Below are 12208 nucleotides of genomic sequence, written 5' to 3' on the forward strand. Positions count from 1 at the left end.
TTTTTTGACCATTATTCTGTCTTCTTTTGAAAATCACAGCAACAACCAAAATAAATAAATGGGACCTGATCAAATTAAAAAGCTTCTGCACAGCCAAAGTAACGGTCACAAGAGCAAACAGACAACCTACAGAATGGGAGAAAATTTTTGCATGCTGCAAATCCGATAAAGGGCTGATAATCAGAATCTACTTAGAACTCGGGAAAATCAACAAGACAAAATCAAACGACCCTATCAAAAAGTGGGCAAAGGACATGAACAGAAACATTCCATGTTCCTTGAGTTGGCCGAACGTGTCCTGCTTCAGGGCCTGTGCTTCAGGGTCTGTTCTCTCTGGAATCAGCTTCCCAGATAGTGCCCTGTTTTTGCCCTTCACTTCCTTGTACGCTCTATTCAAATGCTGTCTGTATCTGAGAGGGCCTCTACAGGCTGTGTCTATGTGAAACAGCCCCTGTCCTCCTAGCCTGCCTTGGTTTTTGTCGTAGCTGCTGCTACGTCCTGGCTTCCCTTGCTAGAACCGAAGCTTCATAAGGGAGGAATGGGTTTGGTTTACTGCTGTATCTCTAGCCACTCAGAACTGTCCCGAGTGAGGAGTAGGTGCTCAGTGAATATTTGTTGAATGAGTAAGTGAATTATTTAAAATAAGGTCACTGTAACTATTCTTTGTGCTTGTGTAGGTATTTTTGAACAGGCATTTCTTTGTGTGATGCAATTTAGTTGGAATTTTTTCTTAAGCAGGGAAGTGTCCTCCCTGACCTCTCCAGGTCCTTTGTCTTGCTGCTGCTCATTATTGAGCTTTTACTAAGCACTTTATGTACCAGGCAGTGTGAGAATATAGAGAGAAGATCTGATCTCAGTTGATAAATAAATATCCTCAGGACTTTAGAAAGGGGAGGTTTTAGGGGATTTAGGCTAACAATGTTGTGATTCGTAGATGATTTGTTTTGTTCCTAATAATTTATCAGCCAATACTTCCCTTGCACTTTTCAAAGCACATTCACACACTTCTCCAATCTTTGCAACATCCTGGTGAGGCAGGTATTCTTATTATGTTGCCTCTTTTACAAAGAAAAAAACAGACCAGAGTGGTTAAGTCACTTACCCAAGGTCAGGTAGCTTGAATGTTGCAGAGCTTTCTTTGAATCTGGGTTTTTTCATTCCAGAACCTGCGTTTCTTTAAGGTTTGCATGGATGCCTCTCGTTTGACATATTTGATGAGGGTAGTAAGAAACTTCTCTGGTGTATTTCTAATGGTAGTATTCTAGATTTGTGTTTTTTCTTTTTGCATCCTTTTATTCTGTCTTTGACTGAAAGTTACTGTTCCTTTTGAGTGATGGGTCACCTTTTTGGTGACCAACCTTATTTTCATAGTTGTGCTTTTTCTTTTATTTGATCTTTTTGTCTTTAAGAATAATATCGACTTTTACGTACTTTCTGCTGTCTGGACTCCATTACTCTATTAAGTTCAAAGCGAAAGCAAAATTGCTCCATAGAAGGAACCAGTGATGGTGACTAGTTATTTTCCTTTCAAAACATTTGACTGGCCACTCTGAAATACAGAACCTGATATCAAAAAAGGAAACAGACAAATTCAATTTTAGATCTCCAGTTACTTACACTGGGTTTTAATGCTTGTTTATAGGACTCTCTTGGAGCTGACAGCTGTGAATCCACTAGAACCATATAACATACTTGTTCCTACTAGATGTTGTTAACAGTAGGTTAACATGTGTACCATGGTCTTTTTAGCAAATTAGGTAAATAAATTCCTTCCTGGGGATTAATTTATCATGTTTAAAGATGTAATTCATCATGCAAAATACCAGAGCTGTCTTAGTAAAAAATTCCTAGTGATCCAGAAATGTCTCTGTGTCCAGCTTAAGTGGAATCTACTTTACTCTTTTATATTCCTCTATAAACTTGACAGTGCTTTGTAAATCATAATCATTTTGAGATAGGAGTGGGAAAAAAAAAGATCTAGAGTGATTCAGTAACTTGAATGCATCTTGGGGTGGCAACTTTAAGCCATTTGTCCTTTGGTCGTATCTTTTAGTTCATGCTTTTAAACCTTGTCCAGATTCAAGACTGTTACTGCTAAAAACTGCTTTTGGTGCTGTTTCATCTCTAGCTGTCGACTGCTCTCTTTACACATGGACTGTAGCATGATTAGAATGCAGTCCTACAGCACAGGAGTTGAAGGTAGGGTTTTGTAACTTGTATAGTGAAAGAGCATGAGCTTTGGAGTCAAGTATACTTAGCTTTAATTCCAACTCTGATAATAGCTGTGTGCTTGTGTGTAAGTTACTTTACCTCTCTAAGCCTCTAATTCCTTATCTGTAAAAATGGTGGTCATACCATTTTACTGGACTATTTTGAAGATTGTCATAGATTGTGTATGCAAATTAACCTCTGCATTGTCTGGTGTATTATAGACACTCAGTAAATTGTATCCAGTGCCTCATTTTCACCTTCTTTTCCCAACATGTAGAACACGGGATGCATGTACATTTCTGCATTTAGTTTTAAAATTTCACAGGTAGAGGATGAGTGAGAGCTGTCTTGTCAGCACTTGTTGTCAAAGGGATCATGGATAATTTTTGGACTTTATATTTTAAAAAATGCAAGGTACTTTTAGGCTAGATTATTAGAAATACAGTGCTCATGTTTCTCCGTATAAAACCTTTTACTATTTGAAAGTGTGTTGTGTTCAGTTCTGAGCACATCCTGAGAGACAAGATAATAAAGCCATCAAGAGCCAGATCCTGGAAACTGAATCAGGTTCGAGGTCAGGCTCTGCTACTTTGAAGACTCTGTGCCTTGAATAAACAACTCAATCTCTTCATCTGTAAAAAGAGGGATAATATTGGCACCTACCTCATAGTGTTCTTTTCAGAAATAAATGAATTATTATGGTTAAACCACTTAAATTAATGCCTGGCCGATAGTAAGCTCTATGTGAATGTTAGTTGCTTCTGAGGGGACTTCAGAGGAAAGCAAGAAGTATGGAGGCTGCTTGGAAGTATGACATGGAAGAAACAGTCGAAGAAATTGGAGGTGTTTAACCTGAGGAAGAAAGAATTGTTGAGAGTCCTTCATCATTTAAAGGGAAATCTTATGGAAGAGGGAATAGACTTATTTTGTGTTACTATAGCTGGAACTAGGATCAATGGGTAGAAATTATAATGAGGCTGATTTTATTTTAATGAAAGGCTTTATAATAAGTAGAGCTGTTCAAAATTGCAATGAATTGCTTGGTGAGCCAGTGAGTTTGCATCTTACAGAGGATTAGAAGGCTGAAGAGAGGTTCCTGACCTGGCTGGTGGGGCGAGCTCGATGACAAGTGTTCCCTTCTACCCTGCTGTCAGTTCAGGGCAAGTGACCGGTTTAAATTAAGGTAATCCCACACTGAAATTTGCTGGGATTTGATAGCATGCCTGAGTACTTTCTGCCTAGAATTAGTCTACTGTTTTATGCTTTTATGACCTATCATTTATTCATTTTGCAAATATTTATTGTCTGTCTGAGACAGTGTATTTCTGGTCTCATTTTGCAGAGAAGAAAACAGCTTGAAAATGAATCTCTATTTACTGCTTGCTATCGCTTGGCACCATGGTATCTTTCAATCCTTGAAGGAATTCAATGACTTAGGTGTCATTATTGTTGGGAGACAACTTTCCTTGGGCCTATTGTGTTTCTAAAGTTCTTATGAGGAAAGCACTAAGTGCCCTTTGTTTTAGACTAGCTCATCAGGGATGTTTGTTTAGCAAATAGCCTTGGAAGATAGAGATAGTCACTCCTTTCAGAGCAAAAGCAGAAGCCCAACATAAAAATTCAGTTTTGTAAGCTCAGGATTCTTCTCCAGTAACTGCCTGTGTGGGCAGGCATCTGTTTGGGCCCATCTGCCTGACCCCCATGGGACTTGGTGGCAAGGGGAACTGGTGCAAATATGCCGATGCTCACTGATGCTTGCTCTGCTATGAGCAATAAAGTCCTTAGTCTCTGACCTAGAAGTTTGCTATCTTCCACCAGCACCCATGAAACCGTGACAGACTAACTTGTCAGCTTGCAAGTAGGATAAAATCTCAGACTTTACAATTCTTGATATTAAGGAAGAGTAAAGTGAGGATTAGGGAGGTTAGATCTAATGCCCAGAGTCAAATGATCTAATATTTTGGGGTGGTGGGATTTGAACCTTTGTCTCCAGAGGATGCTCTTTTTATTACATTATGGAAAAATGCTACTGCCTTTGCTGCTGCTACTAGTACTGCTATCACTAAAACAATAATAGCTAACAGCAACCACCACCATTTGTTGAGTGCTAATGATATACCAGGCCTTGTTTTATCTCATTTAATTCTCATGTACAACTGTATAAGGAAGATATCTTACTATCTTCATTTTATAGATGAGCAAAATGAGATGCCATTGCCAAGGTCATAGGGGTAGTAAATATGGTAGAGCCAGGATTCTAACCCAGGCAGTTTGACTCTGCCTAGAGAGACCACAACCCTATGGTGGTTAGAAGCAGAATCTGAAAACAGATCAACCTGAGTTTTAAGTCCCTGTGCTATCCCTGACCCTCATTGTGTGAGGTGGGGCAAATTAATTTTACCTCTTCAAATCTCAGCTGCTTCATCTGTAAAAAAGGGCGAGGAGGATAATCAAAGGACCTGCTCCAAAGAGCTATTGTGAGGATTAAATACACATTCTATAAAATGTGCCACACAGCTGATTCCTGGCAGCTAGTAAGCCTCTCTAAATGTTAGGGGCTATTATTATTTTTATTATCTTTGCTGCCTTCCTTTTCTCTAATTAAAAAAATACTTTAATGATTGTGTACTTGCAGAGTTCTAGAATGTATTTTTGACTAAAGACAAAATGTTATTCATCCCTGTTTACATCAAGAGAATGAATTTCAAACGTGGGGCAAACCTGGCACAGGCTATTTCTTGTATAAATATTGTCTTGAAAAAGGAAAATAGGAGTGAAAACCCCCTATAGACCCAATTTACTCTCTAATCTTCATTTTAGTAACCCTTTCTATTTCTTAAATAACTCCTAATGATTCAGTAATGTATTAACAGTGACAGCTGATGCCAGAGAAGGTGTCCTCTCTGGGCCTGACATTTTCCTTAATGGTAATTCTAGCTAGTTAGGTTAAACAATGTGAAATGTTTGGCATGTTTCCTTCCACAAACGGTAGTGTAGAGGAAAATCATGAAAAGCGTTGTAAAGATGGCAGCCTGATCTAGTATAGCTTTGACAATTCTGTGATTGCTGTTACAATGAGAAATAATAGAGTTAAATATCTAGGCACTCTTACCTTTGGGACAGTTGACAAATTGAAGGCATTTTCTCATTGTGCTTTACTTTAGATTAACAGCCTGGAGGGTTTCAGATTTAAAGAGCAAAGTTGTGTATCATAGAAACAACAGGAAGACGTATGAAACTCCTCTGTACCTAAATATTGCAAGTAATCTTGGTAGCTCTATTGTTGAAGCTAATTTTCTCCTAAATTCTCCACTCTGATTTCCTTTAAGAGCCAAACACTTGTGCGGTATTCTCTACCTGAAAGTAACCTGGTTTAGGATAACCTGTTTACAGATGAGGAGATAGGATCTGGCATGGTGAAGGCCTTAATTCAAGTCTTGTGTTCCCAGTAATGTTGCTTCCCTGAGTATTCCACACTGTCCTTAGTGGCTTTTGCCTTTTCCTTTACTGCCTTCCTTCTTTCCTTTCTCTCTGCCACTCTCCCTCCCCTTCATGCTATACCTGGTCTCTTGGCATCCTTCACACATTTACAAAATTCTTCTTGGAGGTTAGATTGATGTCAAAGACTGGCCTTCTGAATTTCCTTCTAAATTGAAAAAGAAGTTTTATATATTGTGTGGCTCATGAACTAAGATCTTTTGCTCTAAATGACAACTGGGAGAAGACTGTCGTACAGTATTTTGCTTGCAAATATCTAGAAATGGATATGTGATTGATTTGCTGACAGACCTTCTCTGAAAGCAGTTCTAATGATGGACTTATAATTGATTGCATCCATCACTGAGAGCCTAAAATATCCCCCTCCCTAAATTAAAAAAGATAAATGAAATATAAACTAGGCTGAAGGTATACGCTGACAAATCTGAGGGAATTTAATGAAACTCTAAATTACCGCAGCCAACAGATAGGAGGAAAAGGTTTCTTTGTTACTGATTAAAATACTAAATTAAAAAAATTATCCCAGAAAGATAATAGAGGAAACAAAGATCTGTGGTCCATGTATCAAACTAAGTTATTGAAAGATTTTTAATAAGTGTATCTGTCTCATTCCCTGGCTATTGTTGATTCATATCAGTCTTGTTAGTGCTGTTTGAAGACTAGTAAACACAGAGACTGTCTTGTAGTATAGCTTAGAATATTGCTGTTGTAACAGATTTTAGATTTAATATGACCTTATTTCCAGGCTGCTGGGGCTTTGTACCAAATTCAGGTCATTCAAGTGGGCTTTTTGGAAGGTGGTTCCTCATGTATGAATAATTTTATCAGTTAGTATGCTTTGGCTACATATAAAAGAAAGCCAACTGAAAGTGATTTAAACAAGGGCTATTTGTTACCTCCCTTAACAAGTCCTGGGATAAGGCAGCTGCAGGGCTGGCTGCTTCAGGGGCCCAGTAACGTAATAGCAGTCGCTATTTCTCTTGGCTGTTCCTTCCATGGTTGTAAGATTGCTGAAGTGCTAGAGTGTCTCAGCTTTTGTATAGTGATACCTAAGGTTGGGAAAAGGAAACTTTTTTGTTATTCTTCTTGCAAGAAAATTACTTCTAGAACTTCCTTAGGTCTCACTGGCTAGACTTGTCACTGTTAGGGGAATGGAATTATTAGGAATTACTAAGATTCACTCATATCAAGAGCTTCTGAGCTTCTTGAGAAGTTCATGCCCTCCTGCTATCTGACTAAAATCGGCTCTGATGCCAAGGAAACAAGTGAAGGGAACGGCTCCTTGGACAGGCAACCAACAAGTCACGTAGATGGCCTATTGGGATTTACGATGAAGGTGCTTTTGTGTTTTCTGTTAGTAACTGATTTCAGTTCCTAGTTAATAAGACGAATGTGCTGCCATATTGACCAAGTCACTTTTCTTTTGCTTTTTCCTTTTAAGTTTTACTCAGCTTGATATATTCTCTGTCTCTCCCAGGACTCTGTCTACCAGCGATGACGTCGAAGACAGAGAAAATGAGAAGGGTCGCCTCGAGGAAGCCTATGAGAAATGTGACCGTGACCTCGATGAATTGATTGTGCAGCACTACACGGAATTGACCACAGCCATTCGCACATACCAGAGCATCACGGAGCGCATCACCAACTCCCGAAATAAAATAAAGCAGGTATGCCTCCTTTCTTCTTGTCTGGTGATTGCAGCACCTTCCTTCGGTACAGGTGTTGGGGCTGGGAGGGGAGCCATGGTAGTGGCTAATGGTCCTCAATGAGTGATTCATGATGACACTTTTCAGGAGTTTTGCAGGTGTCTGGAAAGCCAGGTGGAGGAAGGTCACAGAGGGCAGCAACCCGGGCTCACAACTTCCCTCCCCTGTGTCTTACCCTTGGCTTCTGCCATTTCTTCTCACTGCAGTGAGAAATGACACAAGGAAGGTGCCTCAACTTGAGGAAGGCTGAAAGGCATCCAAACCCAAGAGGAGAGTATGTCACCTAAATTGAAGTTGGTTGTGATTTCTCTACACTCATTGTGCATTCTTGGTATTTTTTACAAAGTGAAGAAAATCTAAGCTACAAATTATTTTGACATATAATAAAATTTTTATGAAAACCAGAATTTGTGAATATTATGCCTTCGTTGGGATAAGTATGTATTCATTTTTATTTTGTAATTTTCTTTTCATGGTTTAGAGCTCTTTCTTTTCTATCTCTTCTATACTTTTTCTCCCACATTTCCAGCCCTTTTATTCTTCCTTTGCCCCTGTCTATATCCTTCCTTCCTCCATCGTTCCCTACCCCTCCTCTCTCCCTCCTTCCCTCTCTCCCTCCTTCCCTTCCTTTTATGGTAGGTCCTTGGAAAAACTCTTGATTCCTGGGTACCATGCCTTTAGTACCTAAAGGATAAAGTGTGGGTATTTTCTTTTCTTTTTTTTTTTTTGAGACAGGGTCTTGCTCTGTTGCCCAGGGCTAGAGAGCAGTGGTGTCAACCTAGCTCACGGCAACCTCAAACTCCTGGGCTCAAGTGATCCTCCTGCCTCACCCTTGCAAGTAGCTGGGACTACAGCCAGGTGCTACCACACTTGGGTAATTTTTCTATTTTTTTGGAGAGGCAGGGTCTTGCTCTTGCCCAGGCTGGTCTTGAACTCTTGGCCTCAAGCAGTCCTCCCACCTCAGCCTTCCAGAGTGCTGGGATCAAGTGTGTTAATAGGGGGCATTTTTATATTCGGCCAAGGGATGAACTGATCAAATAAAGGTCATGTAGTCACATCATGTCATAGTTACGTGGTTCTTGGCTGTATTTTGGTTATCACTCCTCTAATACCTTTTAGTACTTCTCTTTGATAGACAAAAATAATTGTTACCACTTTTGAACACTGGTTCTTTGCAAGGTGTGATTATGTCTACTCCTTTCTCAATAAATTTAGAATTTGAATTCTGGTCTCCCTAACTCTAAAACCTTTGCTGCTCGTTTTCAGGCATTTTTTAAAGCAGCAGAAACCTTTTTTTAAAATGTGATATTTTGTAGAACTCCAACATACCAAATAGTAAGAGAGGTGATGTGCTCCTCTTATTTGGTGCTGGGTTGAACGATCCAGAGCATTATGCTTGGTCCCCTCCTTAGCACTTGGTGGCTGCCCCTCAAGCACCTCTGTGGGACTGCAGGCTGCACAGACCGCAGTTTGAAATTCACTGCCCTGTGCCATGAGATTGGCAGCCTATACCTGCCCAGTAACAGCTGTGCTTATGGCATTCTCACATGTTTTATTTCCTGTCCTCTAGACCTTAAATTACGATTTTGTGAGCAGATAAATAAATTATGCTTCTAGGAATACTGTTGATATATGAGTTTCAGCCTCTAAGAGTCTAGTTTCAGAATCAGTAAGCTCTTAAGCTCTTTTGAAGCAATGTGCTGACCTCTTTACATTTTAAAATTAGCTGGACATTTTCGAAAGGAATACTGTAATTCTTAGCCTTTCCAAGTGCTGAGTTCATCCTGTAGATTTATCTGTGAAACTAGGTAAAGCTACAGATCAGCTGCTCTAGATTTAAAGGAAACTGTAGTCCACTTTGACCCAATATACTACGCTCAAGAGGGGTCAGGTAATGAATGTCCAGAGCTGCTGACCTTCTGGCTTTGCCTCGGGTAATCACAGCAAGGGCGAAGGACCTTGTGATATTTGTGTTTTCTGATTAGTTTGGTTGACTGAAAGGACTTTGTCTCAATCTCAAGGGAAGCACCAGGAGTGATTTCTGCTCTGCTCCCTGTCACTCTGAGTCGATAGCATCTTTGCTGCAAACAAAGAGTGCTCGCCTGGTATTGAAAAAGAGAGCCTCGTCTTGATCATTTCACGTTTGTTTTAGTAGCCACGTTTCTTACCATCCTCATTTTTAGCATGCTGGAGTTTTGCGGCAAAAGAAAACAACAAGAAAGAAAACTTTGTGTTTATTATATCAGACAGTTGTCAAAAAAGTAAATGTCACATAATTCAGTGTTATGAATTAGCTTCAATGTTGGGAGGAGAAATAAAGGGCTAACACTCTTTTCAAAAAAACCTTTAATAATTGATTAATGGGAGAAGAAAAATGTTGGGGAAAATGAAAGCGAATTTGTTTTTATTGTATAATTTGACAATTTCATACCATGAAAGTCCATTTGTTATCACCAAGGAAACACTGATGTTTCCTCACCGATCTTTCCCTGTCATTTTTGGTTTTTAATTGTACTTTGGATGATATACAAAATATAGGTATATATTTTTTTAAGTGTAAATGTGGATGACTCAATAATCACTGGGCTACATTATTTCATAGCCAAGCAAGATGTTGAGAGTGTGTAGATCTGAGTTGAAATTTTCTTTCCGTTCTCTGCCAAAAAGAATATAATGAGGATTCATGCAAGAAATATTTGTTGAGTGCCAGCTACATTTCTGGTTCTGTTTTAGGTGCTGGAGCTGTGCAAGTGGAAAACAAAAGTCCCTGTCCTCATGGAGCTTATGTGCGAATGGGAGGAGGGAGAAAAACTAACAAATAGATAACATTTAACAACATTTATTTAGCCTCTATATATTGGATGTCTGATTTGTGTGTGCTAAGCATTGTTGTAGGCTCTGGGGTATAGAAGTGAAGAAACACAAACATTTCTGTCCTTGTGGAGTTTACATTCTAGTTTACATTCTAATCGGGGGAGACAGACTATAAATGAATTAATATGTAAAAGTATGGTATAACAGATAGTAAGAAGTGCTATGCCAAAAAAAAAAAAAAAACCCACAACAAACAAAAAAATAAGGAAGGGAGACTAGGGAGTTGCTGTTTTAGCTGGGTTGGTCAGGGAAGGCTTCACTGAGGTCCCATTTGAGCCAACACCTAAAGGAGGTGAGGGAGAGCATCAGGAAGTACATTCTAGCAACAACGGATGCAGGTGCAAAGATCCTGAGGCAGGGCCATGGTTGGAAGTTTGGGAAAGCAGCAAGGAGGCCAGTGAGGCTGGAACACAGTGAGAGGTGGAGAGAGTGACAGGAGAGAGATGAGAAAACTGGGCTGTGCAGTGTGGTAGGGGGGCCAGATCACCTAGGAGTATGATGGAAAACCATTGTAAGGTTCTGAGCACAGGAATGACATGCTGTGACATTTTAAAATTCTCACTCTAGCTGCTGTGCTGGGAATAGATTTTAGTGGGCACCAAGGCAGATGAAGATTTTCATATTCATGCCTTACCACCTTTTAAAGCTTGAGACCACAGAACAGTTTACACTTCCTATTTTTTGACATTACTTTCATATATCGATTTATGTTATATTGGTAGGATCTATGTTCTTGAGGATAAATGTGAGCTGACAGATGGATTTGACTCTCTTCCCAGATGGTCCAAACTTTTTTACATTGGTCAAGTCCTTTTGGAATTTTTTCTAGATTAAAAAAAATTGCAAATAAAATACCATGTATGATTGATGAGGTCAAGTAATATGGATGATAGAACTACTTAGGCAATTCTTTTACTTTTGAATACATTGTAAAATTGGTCAAAATGAGATGTTATTGCATTAGAATCCATGGGTTCTGCCAGTGTCTTCTTAATAATGATTGTTATAGCAGCAGCACCAAAATAGGTGAATGAATTGATATAATTTGAGGTCTTGGGCCATTTAGGTGGTGTTCGAATTTGAGTTTTTCCGTTGTGTACTAGGTGGATGAGACGATTTCTTTAAATAAAAATGATAAGTAGTCAGTCTACTGCTTATCACAGGAGTGGAGTAAGCTGAAGGGAGAACGTGGACACTTCGCTCTGTTGCACAAACACTTAACATTTCACCCCAATTTTGGCTGTCCTTTTGGTACTAGATCAAGCTCTGAAACTCATTTTTCTTGCCCGTAATTAGAAATAACTATCTGCACATGATGATGCAAGTGAAGTTGTTAGGGCTTAATCATTGAGTAATGAAACCTTCATTACTTAACATGTACCTAAAATAAATTTTTGGCTTTTAAATGAAATATACCTTGGAAGGTAGAATTAGAACAAAGAATAGCCTTAATTAATATAAAAAAAATGTCCTGGTAGAACAACACGGTTTGGTAGGAAGTTATTTACAGCCCAAATAAATATAAGATAGAAAATTCTAGCTGCTTGTTTGAGAAAGGGAAAAAGGCCTTCAGGTTTCTAGCAGTTGATACGCTGCAGCAAAACAGTGGGCAATAATGAGATAGTGTAATTTAAAATCTGTGCAGTAGTCTGGAGTGCATTAATGCAGTCACAAGGACCATGAGGTAATCTTTCCAGTAAGGTCAACTGTGTCTGCATTTGTGTACCGTATCCAGACTCCGCAGCTCAAAGGGAAGGTATTGGAAGGTGTTGAGGGGAGCTCTCAGAATTTCTGACCTTAGAATGGCAGCTAAAAAAACTAAGGGAAAAAAGGCATGGGAAATAAAAGTTTGAGGGTAATTTAAAAATGATCTACGGTTCTGAAAGGCTTTTAAATGTAACAGCAAGTAGCGTTTCTGA

The 12208-nt window shown here is 39.2% G+C and overlaps 1 protein-coding gene across 1 annotated transcript in view; it reads left to right on the top strand.

Annotated features, from left to right (window-relative positions):
- EXOC4 (exocyst complex component 4) overlaps positions 1–12208 on the top strand; it is a 1030122-nt gene that overhangs the window by 26006 nt on the left and 991908 nt on the right. The window contains exon 2 of the mRNA XM_012650605.1: positions 7187–7376. Within this exon, the coding sequence (XP_012506059.1) occupies positions 7187–7376 (190 nt within the window). The remainder of the gene's footprint in view (positions 1–7186; positions 7377–12208) is intronic.

The sequence above is a fragment of the Propithecus coquereli genome, unplaced genomic scaffold, assembly GCF_000956105.1.
Source record: "Propithecus coquereli isolate 6110/MARCELLA unplaced genomic scaffold, Pcoq_1.0 Scaffold335, whole genome shotgun sequence".
Classification (NCBI taxonomy): Eukaryota; Metazoa; Chordata; class Mammalia; order Primates; family Indriidae; genus Propithecus; species Propithecus coquereli.